This window comes from Macrobrachium rosenbergii, chromosome 51, assembly GCF_040412425.1.
Source record: "Macrobrachium rosenbergii isolate ZJJX-2024 chromosome 51, ASM4041242v1, whole genome shotgun sequence".
Lineage (NCBI taxonomy): Eukaryota > Metazoa > Arthropoda > Malacostraca > Decapoda > Palaemonidae > Macrobrachium > Macrobrachium rosenbergii.
The window spans coordinates 50,790,512-50,812,460 of record NC_089791.1 but is presented as its reverse complement, the minus strand read 5'-3'; the positions used below and the strand labels follow the sequence as shown (position 1 = coordinate 50,812,460).

Sequence of the window (21,949 nt, the reverse complement as noted above, 5' to 3'; positions counted from 1 at the left end):
AACAACATTAATTTAGTATGGTCAGATTTAAAAGTCTTTTTTAAATAATTTTTGTTTCACACACAAGTACACAAGTGATTACATACTAAAATTAATTTTTTTATACTAACCCATCACTTTACAAACACATTCAAAACATTAAAAATGGAAGCAGTGGAGCTCCAATTGTATCGTCCACACATCCTGGCGGTAAAATCATACAAAGTGTTATGTGACTTACTGCCAAAAGAGAGTGGGGTCAAGAGGAAGGACCTGAAAAATATTGAATGTTATGGATTTGCATAAGAAAAATTATATTTTCATAATAAAATTAAGTTTCATATATACTTACCAAGTATGACATTTTTATTCTAAAATAATGTTTAACACATACTTACCTGTTAGTTACATATAGCTTTAGTCTTTGACGTCATGGCAAAATTTCAAAACGTATGCAGCGCCAGTCCGAATATCGGTGATCGCCTTACCTGCCCCTCTGTCGGGTACCAGAACTATTCCAACATGCTTCAGAATAATTTGCCTACCTGTCCCCGTGGGAAGGAGGGTGGGCTTTCGTATATGTAACTAACAGGTAAGTATGTGTTAAACATTATTTTAGAATAAAAATGTCATTTTAACACATACAATTTACCTGTTAGTTACATATAGCTGATTGACACCTTTAGGAGGTGGGGCAATGACAGCTAAAAAGAGTTGTTGGAAACATTAAGGTTATTAATGTAGAAAATTTCTTAGTTCCTCACCTGCTAAGGTAGCTGATTCCACAGTTACTGCCTCAGTAACTTGCTATCCTTAGAGCAACATGCAGGGTATAATGACCTGGTCGCAGATTGCTTAAGCTGGGTATCAGTCACCTAGGACATGGTCACGTGACAATACCACAAGTATGCCTGCTTAGGCAGCACAAACGTCATGAATTACAAAGGGGTCACCCAACACCAAAGAAAAAGGCATAACCATAAAAACCAAAACCAACTGTGGGGTAAAACTATCCAACACTTACCCTCACAGACAAACCGTAAAAACCTTCACACTCCAAAAACAAGTAAGTAAAGGTAGGTTAATCCTCCTTTACCCCCTTTACCCATTACCAGTGCCAGATACAACAAAGGGCCCTAACGTGCTGCACTCATCAAACACTGTCTGCACTTAGAGAGATAATGCAAAGCAAATACAGACTTACATCTCCAGTAGGTTGCTTGCACAATATCTTGAAGGAGAGGTTCCTTTTATAAGCGAGAGAAGTAGAGATAGCCCTCACTTCGTGAGCCTTCACTTACACATTTTCAAATCATTCTCTGAAATATTGCAGTGAGCTTCAGAAATCAGATCTCTAATAAAAAAGGACATGGCATTCTTGGACATCGGTCTAAGAGGGTTCCTGACCGAACACCATAAGGAATCGAAGGACCTCTAATATCTTTAGTCCTTCAGAAATAATATTTCAAGGCTCTGACTGGGCAGAGGAACCTCTCCTGCTCCTTACCTACCAATTCCGACAGACTCGGAATCTCAAAAGAGCGAGGCCACGGGTGCAAAGGGGTCTCGTTCTTGGCCATAAAAAACAGTTTGAAAGAACAAATTGCTTTTAAAGCAGAGAATCCTACTCTCTTATCCAAGGCGTGGATCTCACTGATTCTCTTAGCTGTGAAGCTAACAAAACTAAAAAAGAGGTTTTCTCGTAAGATCTCTTAAAGAAGAAGAATCCATAGGTTCAAATTTCTCAGACATAAGCCACTTCAGGACTACATCAAGATTCCATGAAACAACTTTAGCATCTGACCTCTTAGAATTACCGAAGGATTTAATAAGGTCCGTTATATCTTGGTTATTAGAGATATCCAAACCTCTGTGACGAAAAAACAGTAGCCAGCATGCTACGATAACCTTTAAGTGTGGATACAGAAAGGTTCTTATTCCCGAGGAACAAAAGAAAATCCGCAATCTGCGTCACTGAGGTTCTGGAAGAGGAAATGTCATGATCTTTGCACCATGAACGAAACATATTCCACTTGGACTCATAGACCTTGATCGAAGACGGTCTTCTGGCTCTAGCGATGGATTGAGCGCTTTCGAAAATCCTTTGCTTCTGAGTAGGCGTTCGATAGTCTGAACGCAGTTAGCCGAGACTTGACAGGTTTCGTGAAATCTCCTGAAGTGGGGCTGTCTGAGTAAATCTACTCTGTTTGGAAGGCTCCTCGGAAGTCGATCAAGAGATCCATGAGAACTGGGAACCAATCCCTGGAAGGCCAGAAGGGGGCTATCAACGTCATTCTGGTGTTGGAGTGGTGCTGAAATTTCCTCAACACCGCACCTAACATCTTGAACGGTGGGAAGGCGTAAAGATCCAGACCCGACCAATTCAGTAGCATTGCGTCCGTCTGGAAGGCTGCTTGGTCGGGACAGGAGAGCAGAAGACTGGGAGCCTGTTGGGCTTGTTCGTCGCGAACAGGTCTACCAGAGGTTGACCCCAAAGCCTCCACAGCGACTTGCACACTTCTTCGTGCAAAATCCACTCTGTGGACAGAACCTGATGCTTCCTGCTCAAGGAGTCCGCTCTCACGTTGAGGGCTCCTTGAATGAATCTCGTTAGGAGCAGAATCTTGTGCTTCTCTGCCCACAAAAGGAGGTCTCTTGCTACCTCGCTGAGGGGAGTAAGAATGAGTGCCCTGTTGTTTTTATGTAAGACAACGCTGTGGTGCTGTCTGAATGAACCAGAACTGTTTGTCCCTGTACGAATGGTAGGAAGTGCACGAGACTCAGGTGGATTGCTTTCAACTCCTTCTTGTTGATGTGCCATTCTTTTTCTGTCGCATTCCACAAACCTGAAATTTCTTTTACACCCAACGTCGCTCCACATCCTACTTCTGACGAGTCTGCAAACAGTTCGTGGTTCAGGTTCGACAGAAATAGAGAGAGACCTTTCTCTAATTTTCTTCGATCTAACCACCACCTTAGATCCTCCTTGATAAGGTCCGAGATTGGAAAGGAAAAGGAGTCTGGAAAGCGTTTTCCTGTTCCATTGCTCCCTGAGGTAGAATTGAAAGGGGCCTCATGTGAAGTCTCCCCAGGGAGACAAACTTTTCTATTGACGCCAGAGTTCCCAGGAGGCTCATCCAAGCCTTTGCAGAACAGGTATCCATATCCAGAAAGTTCTGGACTTTTGCGAGACAGTCCGAGATTCTTTGATCTGACGGAAAAGCCAGAAAAGGAACTGTCTCAGTCTCACTCCTAAATAGATTCTGGATTGTGAGGGAGATAGAGAGACTTCTTCCAATTGATTAGAAGTCTAGCTTCTGTGTCAAGTCGAGTTACTTTCAAATCCTCCAAGCACTGAGACTGAGACTGGGAACGAAGGAGCCAATCGTCTAGATAGAGAGAGATCTTTATTCCTCTGAGATGAAGAGCTTTGGTAACAGTGGACATAACTCTTGTGAATACTTGAGGGGCTGTGGACAGACCGAAGCACAGTCCTGGAAAACGAAGCGAAGAAACTTCCTGGACGCGGGATGGATCGGAATGTGAAAGTAAGCGTCCTGCAGATCTATTGAGACCATCCAATCCCCCGGACGAAGAGAATTGAGGACGGATTGCGTCGTCTCCATCGAGAAACTGGTTTTCTACGAAAAGGTTGAGAGAACTTACGTCCAGGACTGGTCTCCAGCCGCCTGAGGCCTTTGGAACAAGAAAAAGGCGGTTGTAAAAGCCTGGAGAGTTGACTTCTTCCACGATCTCTATCGCTCCTTTTAAAAGCATGGAGTCTACTTCGCACTCAGAACCGAGCATTTTCTAAGTTGCTGGAATATGCTGTCAAAGCTAAAGGTTCTGTTGCAAGAGGGGCCTCTTGAGGAAGGGGATAGAATATCCTTCCTTTAGCACGGATGTGGTCCACTGGTCCGCTCCGATCTCCTCCCAAATTTGCCAGAACTGCTGAAGTCTGGCTCCTACTAGTGCATGGAGGACATGCAGATCACTTTAATTGAGGGTTTGATAGCCTTGGAGACAAATCTTGCTTTGCCCCGAAGCGAGATCCTGTGCGGTTGAAGGGCCTGCCACGAAAGGGCCTATCTTGACTAGCTTGAGTACGAGTTTGCGCTGGCAGAAGGTTGAGGAGCTTTTGGTTTACGAGTGGATTGCGCCAAAAGGTCCTGTGTGGACTTCTGAGTAAGGGATTTCGACACTTCGGCCACAAGTTCTTGAGGGAAAAGGTACTTCTTATCCAGAGGTGCGAAAAGAAAGAGCCGATCTTTGAGTCCTAGAAACTCCACGAGGCGACAAAAAAGAGCACCAAAGTTGTCGCTTCTTAAGAACTCCTAACGTGAAGATGGAGGCTAACTCAGACGCACCGTCACGAATCCCTTTATCTAAGCAGGACATAACAGAGAAATCATCGAAATGCGCTTCGGAAAGACCAAAAGACTTTACCTTCCTACCCAAAGCGCCAATAGTCCAGTCCAGAAAACTGATGACTTCCAAAACTCGGAAAACGTTCTTCAAAAGGTGGTCCAACTCTGAAGGAGAGAAGAAAATCCGGCCGAGTTCATCGCAGAACGACGAGTAGAATCAACGAGACTGGAGAAGTCTCCTGAGAGGAGGCAGAAGCTCCCAGAGAAAACTTCCCCAGTGTCGTAGCAAGCCTTCGTCTTAGTAGAAAGCTTGGAAGGAGGGAAGCAGAAAGTAGTTTTCCCTGATCATGTTTGTCTTCCAACCAGGAGTTCATTTTCTTTAATGCCTTCTTGGCTGAAATAGAAAGCACTAACTTCATAAAGGAAGAGGTAGAAGGCTTGAGTCTCTTGCGTACTGAGAGAGAGAGGAAGCCGGGCACGCAGGTGCAAAATCCTCAGGAAAATTATCAATAAAGAAGAGAAGAAGCTTCTTATAATCCGAGCGAGAGGAGTCTGGTTCGTCTACAGGAAACTCTTCCACAACTTCTTCCTCAGACGAAATAGGAGAAAAACCTTCCGCTTGCACATACACATCTTGTGAAGGAGGGTAGGAGCCTGAATAAGAGCTTGAGGAGGAGCCTGAGCCTGAGTAGGCGCCACAAGAGGAGCCTGAACTGGCGCCACAAGAGGAGCCTGAACTGGCGCCACAAAAGGAGCCTGGGATGGCCTCACCTGGCGCTACCTGAGGCGCTTGAGCCTGAGAGAGCGCTAAATCTTGAGGGAGCGCCTGAGCCTGACTAGGCGTGCAGCCTGATCCTGAGCCTGGAACAAAAGGAGGATCAAGAGACACAGATCGAGGAGGAGCTTTGTGCTGGGCGCTCCGAGAGCTCGAGGCGAAGGAGGAGGCATCAAATACACTTCAGAAGGCTTTGCTGGAGAAGAACCAGGCCTTCGAGCCCGCCAAGAATGCTTCCAAGTTTCTTGTGCATCGCTCGAAGAAAGTCATGAGTGAAGAGGATCAACTGGGGAACGATGATCAGTAGAGCCAGGATCGTGATGAGGAAGAGGCGCAGAAGCCACAATAGGCTTACGTGAAACCAAAGGAGAAACACCGGGAACGCTGGGCAATACCGAGATGGGAAGTCTTATACCTCTTACGCACATGAGCCTTGCGCCTGGGAGAAGACTCTTCTGACAACGAAAATCTCTCGGACTCTCCCAAAAACTACAGGAAGGCTCTGATAAAGCGAAATGGCTTCTTCTTCTGAACCGCTGAAGGTGAAAGATTCTGGACCTCTTCAATGGTCTAGACTCGTCAGGGAAATCTCCAGCCTCTGCAGGCAGAATCACTGGAGCTTGAAGAAAGACACTTCCTTGAGTCGCCTTTCCAACGGGCGCTCCGAAACAGCCTGGGAAACAACAGGACTGTTCGAGGGGCGGCTGCTCGTGAGCAGACCCCACTCGCCTCCCTTGGACTTTCAGCATGTCTTCTCCCAGGAGCAGGGAGCTTGACAGAGGCTTAGGTCTAGGAGAGCGAGTAGGCCGAGCAACCACCTCCTCCACCACACTAACACTTTGCACTGCACTTAAATTATTCACAATATCTTGGAAAGAATCCATACGCTCACGAAGGGATTTCACATTAACGCCCAATATCCTCCATGGCGCCAACAATAAGGTTAAATCTGGCGTCCATCTGGACTTGATACTGTGACACGATAACGGGTTCAGGGATATCAGAGTCAGGAATAGGAATATTAGTAGCCACGGGGATATTAATAGAAGTTTCCTGCATAGCTAAGGGAGATTCGGTTTCTGAGAGAGAGAAGATGAACTTCTAGCTAAAGCTTTCCTGGCTCTATCTTTCTCAAGTTTCTTTACATACTTAGATAGAGCCTTCCAATCTTTTTCAGTCATACTGACACATTCATCACACTTCCTCTCATATGAACATTCCTGACCTCTACAAGCCACACAAATTGAATGAGGATCAAGACTAGCCTTGACCAACCTCGTCTTACAGCCTTTGCTGCATACCCTAAAGGTATAAGACCCAGAATCTGACATAATTATCAGAAAACCTGACTAAATAGGTGACAAAATAAACTGGCAAAGCCGCAAACCAACAAGAGTACTTCACCAAGTGAAAACAGCTCGATGTAGGCAGAAACAATGAAATTTCGCTCGAGTACCGACAACAATGTCGCCGGCGTGACGGCAAAATTATTCTGAAGCATGTTGGAATAGTTCCTGGTACCCCGACAGAGGGCAGGTAAGGGCAATCACCCGATATTCGGACTGGCGCTGCCGCGCGTTTTGAAATTTTGCCGTGACGTCAAAGACTAAAGCTATATGTAACTAACAGGTAAGTTGTATGTGTTAAAACAGTAATTACATAGCTATAGTTTCTAACTCGGGCAGCAGCCTTTTTTTCAAAATTGCAGTAGGTGACCCCGCCCACTATCGGGAGTAATGGGAATGACTTAGCAGATAACCTCATTGTATTTGTGCCCTTATGTCCATCAGAGGGGAGGAGGGTGGGGTCTGATTCTGCAATTGCTTGGTAAGTATATATGAAACTTAATTTTATTGCGAAAATATCACTTTCATATAAGTAACTTACCATGTAATCATATAGCTGAATCCCACACTGAAAGTGGGTGCAATACATGGACATATTCTACTCCAAAACATTAATGTATGGTAATGACTTTGAAACAAAAAAAATTGCTAGCATTGAAACAATGCTTGTCGTTCCCTACCAGAGAGCTACTGCAGGTGAATACTGCCTCTGGTTGGCGTATACAAGTGCCCTTGCCCTGGGAGCAGTACCAACAAAAAACAACCAGACAACACTGTCACCTACACCGAAAAAACCACAACCCATCCACTCAGATTGGTGGGTACTCAGGGTACATTGTACCCCCCAGCTCCCCAAAACTCGACACCTTACTTCACGGCAAAGAGATAGTAGGAGAAAAAAGAGCTTCCTATCCTTCCTTCCCCAATACCATGCCAGCCACTGATAATGGCGCCAAGGTACTGCAATTTTCAAACACTGTTTCAGCTTCTTTCAAATAGTGGGACGCAAAGATCAATTTGTACTTCCAATGGGTCGACTGCAGAATGGAAGTGAGGGACATATTGTCCCTGAAAGCGACAGAGGTAGCGACTGGTTAAACGTCAAGAGCTTTCACTTTGAAAGTAGGCAAAATGTCCTCCTGAATCCAAGAATGCACCTCAGAAATCAGGTCCCTCAGGAAGAACGACAATGCATTCTTGGTATGAGGATGAAAGGGGTTCTTAACAGAACACCAGAAGTTGCTGGATGGCCCTCTGATCTTCCCGGTCCTGCTCAGATAATACCTCAGTGCTCTAACAGGGCAAAGAACCCTTTCTTCTTCCTCAGGGCCAAGGATTTCCATTAAATTCTTAATGTTGAAGGAATGGGGCCAGGGCTTGGACAGGTCCTCATTCTTGGCAAAGAAACCTAGGGTAAAGGAGCAAACTGCATCTCCTTGGGAAAATCCTACCCTCTTATTGATGGCCTGGATCTCGCTGACATGTTTGGCAGTAGCCTGAGCCACAAGGAAGAGGGTCTTCTGAGTGAGGTCCCTTAGAGAGGCGGAATGGAGGGGTTCAAAAGAGGGGCCTGTTAGCCAGTTCAAGACAACGTCTAGGTTCCAAGCGACCAGATAATCCTTCTTCTTGGAAGTGTCAAATGGCTTGATAAGGTCGTTAAGATCCAGATGTGACGACACATCCAGACCTCTAAGCTTAAACACTGAGCTAAGCTACATGGCTTGATACCCCTTAATGGTGGAGGATGACAAACCCCTAGAGGTCCTCAGATAATGGAGGAAATCTGCAATCTGAATTAAAGATGTCTCAGAAGAAGAGACGTTATGTCTGAGACACCATCTTCGGAAAACTGTCCTCTTAGCCTGGTAGACACAGCTAGAAGATTGATGTCTGCATCTTGAAATAGCCTCTGCAGCTCCTCTTGAAAACCCTTTCATTCTGACAAGCTTTCAGACAGTCTAAAGCCTGCCAGGGCAAGAGCGGACAGCCCTTGGTGGTACCTCCTGAAGTGGGGTTGTTTGCGTAGACACGGTTTTTGGGGAAGGAGCCTCGGAAAGTCCACCATCAACCGTAGAAGGTCCGGGAACCACTTTCAGAGGCCAGAACAGGGCTATAAGGGGTCATTGTAACACTGTGATGCGATCGGAATTTGTTCAGCACTTCCCTGACCATGTTGAAGGGTGGAAAGGCATAAAGATTCAGGTAGGACCAATTTTGAAGCATGGCATCTGTCACCCATGCCAGAGAGTCTGGGGCTGGAGAACAAAAGAGGTGACAGTGATAGTTCCTTGAGGTGGCAAACAGGTCCAATGTTGGTCTGCCCCATAACTTCCAAAGATCTTGGCAGACCAGGGGAACCAAGGTCCACTTGGTGGGAAGGACCTGCTTCTGACGGCTCAGCTCGTCTGCCAAAACATTGAGTTTCCCCTTAATAAATCGAGTGACCAGCGTCACTCGATTGATTTTGATCTGCCCATAGGAGAAGATCCTTTGCCGCCTGGCAGAGAGAAAAGGAATGAGTGCCGCCTTGCTCCTGGATGTACGTTACGGCGTGGTGTTGTCTGCATGAACTACCGTCTTGTAGGTCATGGCCAAGAAGAATTGAAGACCCAAGTGAATCCCCTTCAACTCTCTGACGCTTATGTGAAGGCTTTGTTGCTCTGGAGACCACGTCCCAGAAACTTAATGGTTCCCCAGAAGGGCTCCCCAACCTAGATTTGAGGCATCTGAGTAGAATTCTAGGTCAGGGCTAAGAGGATGAAGGGACTTTCCCTCTGAAAGTCTTTCTTTGGACAGCCACCATAGCAGGTCCGGCTTGATTTCTGGGGTAAATGGAAACACGTAGGTGTCCGGCTGTGTTTTCCTGTCCCAGCTGGCCTTGAGGTAGAATTGAAGGACTCTCATACGAAGCCTGCCCAGCTTGACAAACGTCTCGATGGATGCCAGAGTCCCCAGTATGCTCATCCACTGATGGGCCAAGAAAGACATGAGAGCTAGAAAAATACAGATCGTCTGAAGGCAGTTGGCGATTCTCTTGGGGGACAGAAAAACCCGAAAAGTCAGAGTTAAGAATCATCCCCAAATAGAGAATCTCTTGCAACGGGGTCAATTAGGACTTCTGAAGGTTGATGAGAATGCCCAGTTCCTGAGTGAAGAAAAGAATCTTCTGCAAGTCCTTCGTGCACTTCTCCTTTGAAGGGGATCGAAGAAGCCAGTTGTCCAGATAAAGACTGATGTTTATACCTATTAAATGGAGCAGTTTTGCTAGAGGAGCAAGGACTTGAATGGACACCTGAGGTGCCGTAGAGAGACCGAAGCAAAGAGCCCAAAACTGGAAGACTTTGCCCTGGAAGACGAACTCGAGATACTTCCTGGAGTCCAGATGGATGGGGATATGGAAGTATGCATCCTGCATATCCAAGGTTATCATCCAATCGCCCTGGTGAATGGGTGAAAGGACTGACTGGTTCGTCCCCATTTTGAACTTTGTCTTCTGGACACGGAGATTGAGGGCGCTTACATCAAGGACTGGTCTCCAACCCCTCGATGATTCGGGGACCACAAACAGATGGCTGTGGAAGCCCTCTGTGCTGATGTCCTCGACGTCTTCTATGGCTCTCTTTAGGAGAGAAGAGACCTCCTCCAAAAGGGCCAAATATTTCTCCAAGCCTCTTGAGTAGAGTGTCAATGAGATGGGAGAAGTGACTAAAGGGGGCTCTCCATGACCAGGATGGAGTAGCCCTCCTTCAGAACCTTGACGATCCACTGTTCTGTCCTTCTGATACTCCACTTCTCCCAAAACTTGAGAAGTCTGGCTCCCACTGGCACACGAAGGACTTCTTCCTCATTTCTTGGGTAAAGACTTGGTTGAGCTCCCCTGATAGTTTTGGCCAAGAATCAGACATTGGAGCAGGTCCTAGGCTATGATTTGGGTTTACTCCCACGAAAGGGATGTTGCAGGAGTGGAGAGATCATCTTAGGAACAAATACAGACAAATCCTTGGGGTGTTTGGAAGACTGAGCCAAAAGATCCTGAGTGGGCTTCTTTTGGAGGTCCGTGCCAATTTCCCACACAGTACCCTGAGGGAAGAGGTGATGAGGATCCAACAGGGAAAATAAGAGCCAACTTCTGGGTCTGAGTGACTCCTTTAGTGGTAAAGGAGCACCATAATTCTCTTTTCTTCAAAACCCCCAAAGAGAAAACAGCCACAAGCTCAAGAGAGCCATCTCTGATGGCCTTGTCTGCACAGGACAGGACTCCTAGCCATTCCGAGGCACAGTCTCCCACTACGTCCTTGCAATCTTCAATCTTCTTGACTAGTGCTCCCACTGTGCAGTCCAAGAAACTGAAAACTTCAAACACCTTGAAGAGCTCCTTAACAAGGTGGTTAAGTTCAGCCGATGAAAACATTATTTTCGCCGACAAGAATGCCGAGCATCGGGAAGAGTCGATGAGGCTGGAGAAGTCCCCTTGGGAGGAGGTAGCAACTCCCAAAGAAGGAGTTTTTCCGGTGGCTTAGGAAAGTTACCTCCTACGGACTAACTGTGAGGGAGGAAAGGCGAAGGCAGCCTTGCCTTGCTTCCTCTTAACAGAAAGGCAATCTCCAATATCCTTGAATGCCTTCTTAGCAGACGAGAAAAGCATCATCTTGGGGAGCCTAGAACTGTTATCCAGGTGGCTCCTCATCAGGCAAGTCAAGGCAGGCGAGACTTGGGCAGCTGGTGCAAAAAAGGTGGGAAAGCCTGCCAGCAAATATTGGAGAGCTGCATAGGCTGAGGGAGGGGCAGGGTCCTGATCAAAGTCCTCCTCTCCTAAGGAGACCGGAGAAAGGGTCAAATCATGAGAAGTGTTGGAGGCTTTCTTAAGCAAGTTCATAATCTCAGCTAACTACTGTTTAATGGGCATCAATGACGGCTCGTCTTGGTCTAAAGAAGGAGACCCACAGTTGGAAGCAGGCACTTGGCACTCAGGAGCTTCAGTGAAGAGTTAGCGCTGGGCACTCAGGAGCTGGCACCGGGCGCTTGGGAGCTGGGGCCAGGTGCTCAAAAGCTGGTGCCAGGAGCTCAGGAAGTGGCAACGAGCACTCCGAAGGAGCCAGGCGTTTGGACGATAACAACAGGCACCTGAGAGGGTTCGTTGGGCACTTGAGGGCCAAGTAAGGGTGCTCAACAGCTGGGAGCTCAGGAGAGAAGGTCTTCAGGCTGTCCCATGCAGAGAGTGGATGTCAGACTGAGGCAGAGACAGAAGGGTCCACAGCAAAACTGCAAGAAGGCTGTGGGCTGCAAGTCACCTCCTTATACCGCATAACAGGCAGCAGAGAATGGCGGCCAGCATTATCGGCTTGGCTCTTCAGAGGGCAAGATGCATCAAGAAAGAGCTTGCGGCGCCTCCTGTCAGTGCAGGAATCCTCAGAACTGGACGATAACTGGTGCATATCCATCGAGACTCCTTTCCAGTGGCTCTCTGCCGATACCTGGGAATGAATAACAGGCTCGACTGAGGGGGCAACTGCCCATGGGCAAACACCCCCCCCACAAACCCCCAAGCTCCCTTGGACTTTCAGTATGTCTTCTCCCAGGTTTAGGGGAGCAGAACAGGGACTTTTGTCTAAGAGAACTGGTGGGATGAGTAGCCACCTCCTCCACTTGCATAACTCTGTCACTTATCACTTTATCTGTATACACTTTTTCCATTAACACCTTCAGTGATGCCCCTAATTTTGCCACTGTATTCACTACCAGGTTAATTTTCTTGTCAAACCTAGACTTGAGACAGGCAATGACATCGGGGTCGGAAGCAAGGGAGCCAGGCATGGGAGTAGGTAGAAGAAGAGTAGGAGGACTAATAATAGGAGAAAAAGTGGGAATGGGAGAAGAAGGAATAGCAGGGCTATCTTCTAACCTAGGTTTAGGTGTCTATCAGCTCTAGCAGCCTTCCTCTTCCTATCCCTTTCTAACATGTCAAGGTGAGATTCAAGTACCTTCCACTTTTTCTCATCCCAATCATTACATTCAGCACAAGTTTTCTCCTTACTACATTCCCACCCCCTACACTTACTGCAAATTGTATGAGAATCATATGAAGATTTGATCAATCTGGTTTTCCAACCTTTGCTACAGTAGTAAAAACTAGATGAGCTTGAATCATAGATAATAAAAACTAGAAAACTGATCATGAAAGCTAATCAAAGCTTGAAGGCTACTCAAAATAAGCGAAAATATGTCACCGAAATCCAGTTATTCAACTGAAAACCAATGAAAAAGAACAGCTGCAAACACCCGATGTTTAATCGAGAGCCGGCAGAAACACAATGAGATTATCTGCTAAGTAGTTCCCAGTACTTCTGATAGTGGGCAGGATTAGTCACCTACACAAAACACTTAAAGCACTACCATGATTTTTAAAAAAAGGCTGCCGTGTGACTTAGAAACTACAGCTATATAATTACTTGGTAAGTTACTTACATGAAAACCAATATTAGTTTTTTAAAATATATGTTTTATACTACCAGTCACTTCGCAATAGCCCGAATACTTAATTTGGTGGGAAGCCTCTCACTCATGTTACAATGTAAGATTAGAGCCTTCAGAACCAGATAGAACCTAGAAACTGGAGCCTAGAGATCCACAAGCCTTTAGGGCTTACACAAGGTGATGATAAAGGACATGTAACTTGTGAGTATGACCATTATTTATAATTTTCAAAATTCCTCACAACTGTACCTAGAATACAAGAATATATATTCACCCGATCTATCTGGTGAAGAAGCATATACTCCATTGTGCCAAGCTTACGATTATATTTAGAGGGTTATGAGGATAGGGAGGAAGAATGAAAGGGGCTTACATCAACTCAAGAGAAGCCACAACATGACCAGCAGCAATAATGGAACAAATATTATCAAAAGACTTTTCAGTTCACTGTCTCAAACAGAATTTGATAGAAATATTAGATTTCCAATAGGCATAAGTAATAACAGATTGCACAATAATATTAGTTTTAAGCTGGTGACATAGATACTGCCCCAATTTCATGACCCTAACATTGAAATTTTCTGCCTGTGACTAAACAATGTCAAAATAAGCCCTCAATATGGCAAGCCTAAGACAATAAGGTATAGTATTTTCAGATAGGTGTACAATCATGAATCCTCCTTACTTCTAAAAAGGTTGGTCTTTTGAAGATAAAATTTCACAGCTGTAACTGGTAATGAAGACACAACAAAAGGAGGAGCAAGCAAAAGGCGTGATGGTGCAGCCTGGGGTTTGGTCACAAAACTAAGTACCATATATACTAAAATTCAGTACTTTAACAGTCTTTAATGTGAGTAACTTGGCTAGGAAAGGTAGATGACACAGTCACCCTCCTTGCAGATGCTAGTGCAACCTAGAAAGCAGCTTCCTCTATACACTCACATATTATGCCTGAAAGGCATTTTACAACAAGAGATAAGTCCCATGGTAGTGGTTCACGGCTTCTTGGTAGTGCCTCTTTCTTAAACCCCTGGCACCTTAAGGTCATTAAGAGAACCTCAAGTCCAAGCCCCTAGTTTTAAAAACTTATGAAAGAGTCAACTTTAAAGGCCAGTACAGTACTGTAGATACTGAATTATGAGAAACACTCAAATCATTGGTCTAATATTTAGAAATGTACAAAAAATTATAATAATAAGCTTCACAAATAAAGTTGGGTTCCATGACCACAGCAGCAACAGAGATGTCTTGACTGAAGTAAGCCAGAAGAAAAACTAAGTGTTGACAAGGGAGTGAGTGGGCAATAGGACTGTCCTCACACCATCATTTGCTTATTCTAAAATTAAGATTGCCATATGCTGGCACTGTCTCAAGCTCCGAGAGCAGATTGTAATTACACCACTGGTAAATATAATGGAGAGGGCCGCACAAAGATATCATTTATTAATATAACTTTTTGGCTTTACAACATAGAAATGGGTGTATATAATACAGTACAAGTGAGATCATCCAAGAAATTAACCAAGACAAGGAGAAATTCACCATCTTTTGTCTGTTTTTACATTCATCCCCGAGGGTCTGGTAGCCCACTAAACACAGCATCCCAGGGAGCTTTTGCCATGTTAAATACCAGCCACTCGTGGATGAACATAAAAACATGAACAAAAGATGGAAAATTTCTCATTATCTTGGTAAATTTCTTAATCATCTTGCCTGTACTGCATTATATACACCCTTTCCTATATTGGTTAGCCAAAAAATTTGATTAATATACGATATCTTCATGCAGTTATCTCCTTTATATTCATCTAGCTGCCTCTCCTTAAGTACCTTCTTGCCAAGGATCAAAGACGGCTATTTGCGTATAAGGGGCCCTGGAACCATATGAAAGATGAATTCCTACATCGCCATAGAAAGAATTCAAGTTTGGAAGTCTAAACATTAAGGAAGGATGTAAAAAGCTGGGTATGTGGGTTCCTGATGAACTAATTTTTGTTGTCAAATGGCAGGTCATTCCGGTCAAGGGAATAATAGGTTATAATGAAACGAGATGTTTGGCCCAATCGCCTAGGGTATTAATGGTCAAATGTTAGTAAAACTTTTAAATTTTCTAAAATAATGGTCTATATACTTCACGTTCTTGTTAACATATGAATCTGGAATACTATTACTTATTGCTAGCCTCTCACCTTTGATTGTAATTTGCTAACAAGCACACATGATGAGAACTTGGCAAACAAACGTCAACTTTTATTTACGTACAAAACTATTTCAGAGGACCAAACAATGGCTTGTTCTATAAGGCTTAAAATGTCAGATATAGATCTAGGTGAGCCAAATTTATCAGAATTATAATTATAAAAATTTATTAATTTTAATATGAAAAATTTCATTATTATTCAATGAATACTGAACTGATTTTTGTGTATAATTTATTTTTCTCCACTAGGAATTATAGGAAACAGTCCCATGAAAACATAATAACGTCTTCTTCTCAATTTTAAGAACACAAATTGAGAGGTTTGGGTTGTAATAACGGGTGCAGTTGATTAACGTACAGTATACTGGCTACGTGGTTAAATTGTAAGTCATTATTAATATTAAATGAACAATTTGAATAGTCTGCACCATCCATGGATGCTTTCTAGTCCTAATCCAAATAAGTCTGGGGCAAATTTGGGCGGTGATGTACGCGAAGCTTCTTTTTGTTTCATTAAACCAACCGGTGCATATAAAAAAAAGATAGAGCATGTTGCACAAGGAAGCCTACAAGGGTTGCCTTTGGTGGTACAGTTTTCTGGGAGTAAATTTAGAGTATGGGGTAAGGGCTGCTGTAGTAGTCATAGGTAATATGACCTAACCAGGCTTACCTTTACCTAACCTAACCCTGGAAGCCTTGCCTTAACCTGGCGCTGGGCGGGGGCCGGGTGTGCGTGTGGATCATTCCCCCAACCCACAAGTAAAACGTAACCCCTTACTCTGCATTCTACACAGTTTTTTTACGATTAGATTTTACATTAAGCCACTATTGCATTTTGGACCTGAAAATATTTTCCTCTTGTTTCCATGTGTGCTATGAACGTTATGTTTGTTACAAAAATATGAATAATTATTGTACAACTTATGCAGAGCAGCGGAAATACTGTATAATAGTACACATGTTAGTATAATATCCCTCCAAAATTTTTTGGTTGTGTCAAGAACTCCATGATAAACTACTGTTTTGTTGATCTCTGCTCCTTGGCAGAAATTATTTTGTATACATTTCTTTTCACAACAAAAAATTATGGTTTTGGTCTCAACTTAGAACTAAATGATTTTGATTTATTGTTGTATCTATAAAAATTGAAAATTATTTCCTTACTTTTTGTAATTAAGAAAAATAATGTAATTTATAAATTCTTTTTACACCAAAAAAATACCTTCAATTTTCTTTCAAGTGATTTATAAATTAGTGCTATTTATGCCAGTTATGACATAAAAAAATGGGAAGCTAGGAGCTAAAGATAAACTATCCCAACACTGTGCAGACATTTCCCAGTGCTATCCAACAGCAAAATATTTATGGATAGTTTTGTATTTTGTTTTTACAGATGACATCATATGATGTTATCAGAATCTCAAATGGTTAATCTATATTATCAGTAAAGCTTAATGATTTGTTTCTTTACAGGAGAGGCTGCATAATGTTCTGGTTAAGGAGTGCAACTGTCAGCAGAATGTACAGCTTCCAAGTTTCTTCGTACTTAAGTAGAATGCTTGGATGTCTTCCTGCATCAAGTCTCTCCCAGGGGGAAAACAGGCAGCTCTCAGTGCTAAGCAAACATGAACCAAACATTACAAGGGCCTTCCCTGGTATCACTTTCCAATGTCAAGTACGAAGTTATGCAAAGGGCAAAGACAAAAAAGGAAAAGGTGGGTATTTTTAATGCAGATCCTACTTCAAATTGTTCTCTTTAGAGAAGTACTCATGACAGTGTGCCTTGTATGACACTTACTGGTACCAAAGGTTCTTTGCAGTATCATTTTAACCTGGCTTGATTGCTTTTCAGTTTAGACTTTTCATGTTCTCTTTGGCCTCTGTCTGTTAAGCTGTATAACTTCTTAAATTTAACCCTGCTCCAGTTTTCACCTTTTTTTAAAAGCAGATCCTTTAAGTGATCCTTATGAGTCTTGAAATAAGATACTGTGATCTCAACTAATATATAATAAATATTATATGTAGTGTTGTTGAGAAAAGCTATATTTTGTGCACTACATGGATCACTCTTCAGTACAAATAAAGACAGCATGCAGATTGTCTATGTACCAATGGTGTGTCTGTCCATGCCACCAGGAGAGGTAAAGTTCATGGTCCTGATTAAACTATTTATGCTCTGTTACAATTCGGTGTTGTGAAAGACGAGTATAATACTGTACTTCAAAATTATCGTGGTTATTAGTAAAACTCTTGGAGCCCGATCATAATGCAATACCTGCTTCCCTTAAGGGCAAGCCAAGAACTGCTAAGATCACTAGGATCTAGTTAGCCATGCTATTTTTCTTTTATTCCATTTAATTTTTCACAGTTCTTTATTAAACATTTATCTTTTACGTGCTGATCGTTTTTTTTTTTTTACACTTTTTTCATGTTTCTTTTTAATAATTGAAATTGTGCCTTAACATAACATTAACCTAAATAGAAATTGTTCTTGATAAAAACCATGTACAGTATGTTTAAATTTCCAGATTGATAGAAATTAGATAACCACATACCACTTGTGGCATTTGAAGGTAAAGGTAATAATTAAGACTGCTGTCTCATTACTTTTTCAAATATCATTATTCTCTAGATTTATTCTCTTGTATGATTCCCTGGGACCAAACCAAATTTTTCAAGAAAGCCCAATTTTTTCGTCTTAAAGACAAAGAGGCATTATGGTACAGAAATACAGTGATAGTTTAAAGTACTGTAATTAGAAAAGAGTTGGTTGAAGTAAGAGAAGGCTAGATATTTAGATCACTGAAGACAAGAATTTCTTGAAGGGTAATACAGTATATGTACTTAACTTTCAAAGATGATGTAATCTTGTTTCAAAGTACGATATACAGTTGTTTGTACAAGAATACAAACTGTCATTTTTTATAGAGCAGTAATCCTGGTCCCTCATCCTCTGTAGGAAGGCTAAGAGGTTTTGGAAGAAGTTCTCTCACAAGAATCTGGCCAAGCTTCACACGAATGTTGTTCTCTACTGAAGAGCTTATCACAAGAGCCATGGTTAACATGGAGGTCCAAGTTCAAACTCTTGACCCTATATCTTTTGATTATTCTCAGGAGAGGGAACTGTGTCCTAGACTCTTCCCATGCTGTTCAAGCCTCTCTAGAGCTTCAACAAGGAGAGTCAGCTTTGCCCATAGGTACCAGGTGTCCGGGTTTTATGAAACCTATCCACAAGGACTAGGGGTACACATGCCCTATCACTATTACATGATAGCCAGTTAGATTCTGAATTTCAACAGTCGAGTGAGCTGGTAGTACCCCAACCTCCTTTAACTTGCATGCTGTGAGTTAACTAGATTGTTACCAAGCTTCAATGGCCAGACCAAATTTTGCCGAAGGTATTCCCACATAAAAGAACTCAAGTTTGTACATATAGGAACAGTGCAAATTATTGTTTGTACATCTAGGAACAGTGAAAATTTGGAATTTTTATAGGCCTATGTGACATCAAAACATGTACACTATTTATAATACAGTGTGTAGCACATGCATAAAAAGTCCTTAATATAGCTCTCATTATTATTGTTTCCAGGAAAACAAAGCAAGGTTCATGTTTCGGATGAAGAAATGACAGAAGTGGTTAACGTTTCTCAGCTAAGAGAACAGTTTGCAAACATAATAGAAAAGCTGAAAGAAGAGTATATAAAGAATCTCACTCTTAGGACTGCTGTTGGTAAGATTTCAAACCTTTGAGCATCATGTTGTTGCAGGAATACAGTATATTGTACTGTACTGAAGCATCTTTTCCTTGGTTAGTTTTTAATTTATTTATTTGAGAACAGCATTGAAATTAAATTCTATGCAACACAGTCAAGCATTAGGATATTTTTGTCCTTTGAAACCTTATGTTACCTTAAATACTGAAGTATTAAAGTATTTTTTACCCTTTGAAACCTACCGTTACACGATTTTAGAATTATTTTTTAAAATATTTTTAAGTACATGACAACTATAGTCATACTTTTTAGGTCATTGGTGGGTGAATATTTTCTCTGGTTACCAGAGTTTGTGATACTGTAAATCAGTCTGTGTACAATTACAGCTTTTTTCCTTTTAGTTAATACTGTAATCTTAGCATACTATGATTTTACCACCCTTTTTCTTTGTTGTTAGATTCTCTGAAGATATATACAGAACTTCATCAGTATAAGTAGAGAATATGAATGTCATGCAAATTTCCCAGATCAGTACACCATGATTTCAATTTCACACAGTTTTGTATTCCATTATGAAGATATCAATGCAGAGGAATTATAGAGCTCAGTATCAGAGATTAAACAGGTTGTAGCATCAGTGCATTGTTATTATTAACTTAATTTAACAAGACCATCAGGTCACATTTCTGCTTGTAAATAAAGTGAAAATTGGAACAAAGTGAACTTGAGTAAGTTGGACAAATATGCTGAAAAGTGGAACAAGGGGAACTTGAGAAAGTTGGACAGCCAAGTAGGAAGAAATTTAAAAAGGCAATACGGTTGAGCTTTAGTCATATATTTTGAATATCTGTTTTGGAATCTGTAAGGCAAAATATCAATTTTTCAGGTGGTATCGAAACTCTTCCAGTTGAATTAGAAGGAGATAAATACCCACTGAACGAAGTTGCCCAGGTTTCTCGCAAGTCCCCACAGATGCTGATCATTAATGCAGCATCTTTTCCGCAGGCAACTGTTGGAATAATCAAAGCAATCAGGGAGTCAGGAATGAATCTTAATCCACAGCAAGAAGGAACTACAATTTATGTTCCTGTACCCAAGTAAGTAGCCAGGCATCATAAGTAGTCCTTGCCCTAACTTGAATACAAAATTATATTTTGCATAACTTATTATCCAGCGGAGTTCTTTATAGGCACTGTGCATTGTTGATACATCTACAGTAAATTCAGTTGATTTGTAATGAATCAGTTTCCATTAGTCAAAGTAACATGAGTGAAAGTCCTTTAGGGGAGATGTACATACAAACACACTCACCTGCAGTTTAGCTGCCTGCCTTACTATTGTATTTGACTTTCAGCTAAAATGAGTTATTCTGTGGCACACATTGTTGTATGTTGACAAGAGGTATTCTTCAGATTCTTTTTCATTTTCTATTTTAATTGTCATACGAATGCTGTTGGAAGAAAATACTGGTCCTCGCACATTCATTAGGTGTCAACGTTCTGGAAATTAGTGTTTTCCAGATAAGTAGATTTCATGTAACTATCAAGCTGTAAAGCAGTTCCTTAGACTGTTATTGTGGATAATGTCATTGTACAGTTCCTGTTAGTGATTTACCAGTTTTGCCTCTTCATAGGCCTTTAAAATTTCCATAACCTAATGTTTGTATGTAAACCAATATATGAAACTTGTATACTGTATATTGAAGTGGTCTAAATTTCACTAAAGAATTCTGTAAGAGGAAACATTTTTAAAATGTGATTAGCTATAATACAAGTTTACTGGTTTGTAATATTTTCCTTTCAGAGTGACAAAAGAACACAGAGAGAATCTGGCTAAAAGTGCCAAAACTTTATGTAATCGATGTAAAGACCAGTTGAGAGAGAGACAAAATAATTTTATTCGAAAAGTCAGAACTAAAGAAGGCCAGGTTTCTGAAGACCTTGTGTATAATGTCCAGTTAAAGGTGAGTTACTTCAGCCTAAATTACCTTGCTACTGTAGATTTTGGATGCAGGTATCCCCTTTCAGGACACTGAGCATTGAAAAACTATAAATCCCTTAAGGAAGGAGGATCCTTATTGTAGTAAATATTATTAGAATGCAGTAAGTTTCCTTTTTTTTATACAAAATATGGTGTAATGATAATGAAGAAGCCTTTAGCCTGGTACTGTAAATTTTTTCACATTTTTTCCAGGTGAAGGAGACCGAAAAACTAATATAACACATTACAGAACAAATATGTCACAAACGACCTAGCATTAAATGTATTACTTTTTATCTACAGATTAGAGAAATAGCAGATGATCACATGCAAGAAGCAGAAAAACTTATGGCTGCAAAGCAGAAGGAGTTACTAAAGACAAGTTCATAGTGTAAGGAGCCACTGAATTTTTTTTCTTTTGCTTGTAGTTTGTGTTTTCAGTGAAAATTACAGTTAACATTTTGAATGCATACCGAGTAATATAATTTTGACCCTCTTACAAGGAAGATTATCAGTTTGAAAAATATAGGCATTTGACAAGTGTAAGACTTTTAATAAGGTACTAGGAAACTTGAAAAGATAACTTAATATTCAATATAAGCCTGTGTGGGATGTTTAATCTGCCATCAGAAATATGTTAAAGTACGGAATTTATAGTCAATGAAAATATATAAAATTTTAAAAAAACAAGTGGTATTTTTCCTGGGAATACAAATCAAAGCCTTTTATACTGGATATCATCAACACAAGCTGGGAATAGTCACTGAATCTTGTTAACAGGGTGGTTGATTGGAGGTAGGCAGGTGCTGTAAGCCAGCTTTTTGCCTTTGGCATCATGGACTGTGCAGCCCTTACGCTAGTCACCACATTAGGCAAGGGCCATACAGAAAAAGGCATACTTTGGGAAGGAGATACCCCTAACATGCCTAAAAATGCAGGTTGGGAAGTGACCGAAGATTATGAATGTGGGTAACTTTAATTTTTCGAATTGTATGAAGGCAAATACAGTACCTAAAGAAAACTCTTGTGACAGTGCAACACTTTTGACAATGAATATACAAAGACATATCCAGGTTTTACGTCACATTCCCATAATTGTTACCTTTGGTTAT

General features: G+C 41.8%; 2 protein-coding genes across 5 annotated transcripts in view; one reads left to right on the top strand and one right to left on the bottom strand.

Annotated features, from left to right (window-relative positions):
* The window catches only part of LOC136833396 (protein broad-minded-like), a 42,057-nt gene extending 26,831 nt beyond the window's left edge, over positions 1–15,226 (bottom strand). For 2 of the 3 annotated variants that reach the window (XM_067095494.1, XM_067095496.1), the window contains exons 1-2: positions 15,131–15,226; positions 111–252 (exon numbers count right to left, since the gene is read on the bottom strand). The gene's annotated coding sequence lies outside the window, so the exon portion shown is untranslated. The remainder of the gene's footprint in view (positions 1–110; positions 253–15,130) is intronic. The other variant, XM_067095495.1, reaches the window with a different exon arrangement.
* Positions 15,227–15,410: 184 nt separating this feature from the next.
* Positions 15,411–21,527, top strand: mRRF1 (mitochondrial ribosome recycling factor 1). 2 transcript variants are annotated; one of them, XM_067095497.1, is made up of 6 exons: positions 15,411–15,524; positions 16,615–16,856; positions 18,734–18,874; positions 19,744–19,954; positions 20,661–20,820; positions 21,141–21,527. In XM_067095497.1, exons 2-6 carry the CDS (start codon positions 16,628–16,630, stop codon positions 21,225–21,227), a joined length of 828 nt encoding a protein of 275 aa, XP_066951598.1. In that variant the 5' UTR covers positions 15,411–15,524; positions 16,615–16,627; the 3' UTR covers positions 21,228–21,527. The 2 variants fall into 2 exon arrangements, with proteins under 2 accessions (XP_066951598.1, XP_066951599.1); XM_067095498.1 differs by lacking the exon at positions 18,734–18,874.
* Positions 21,528–21,949: the final 422 nt, after the last annotated feature.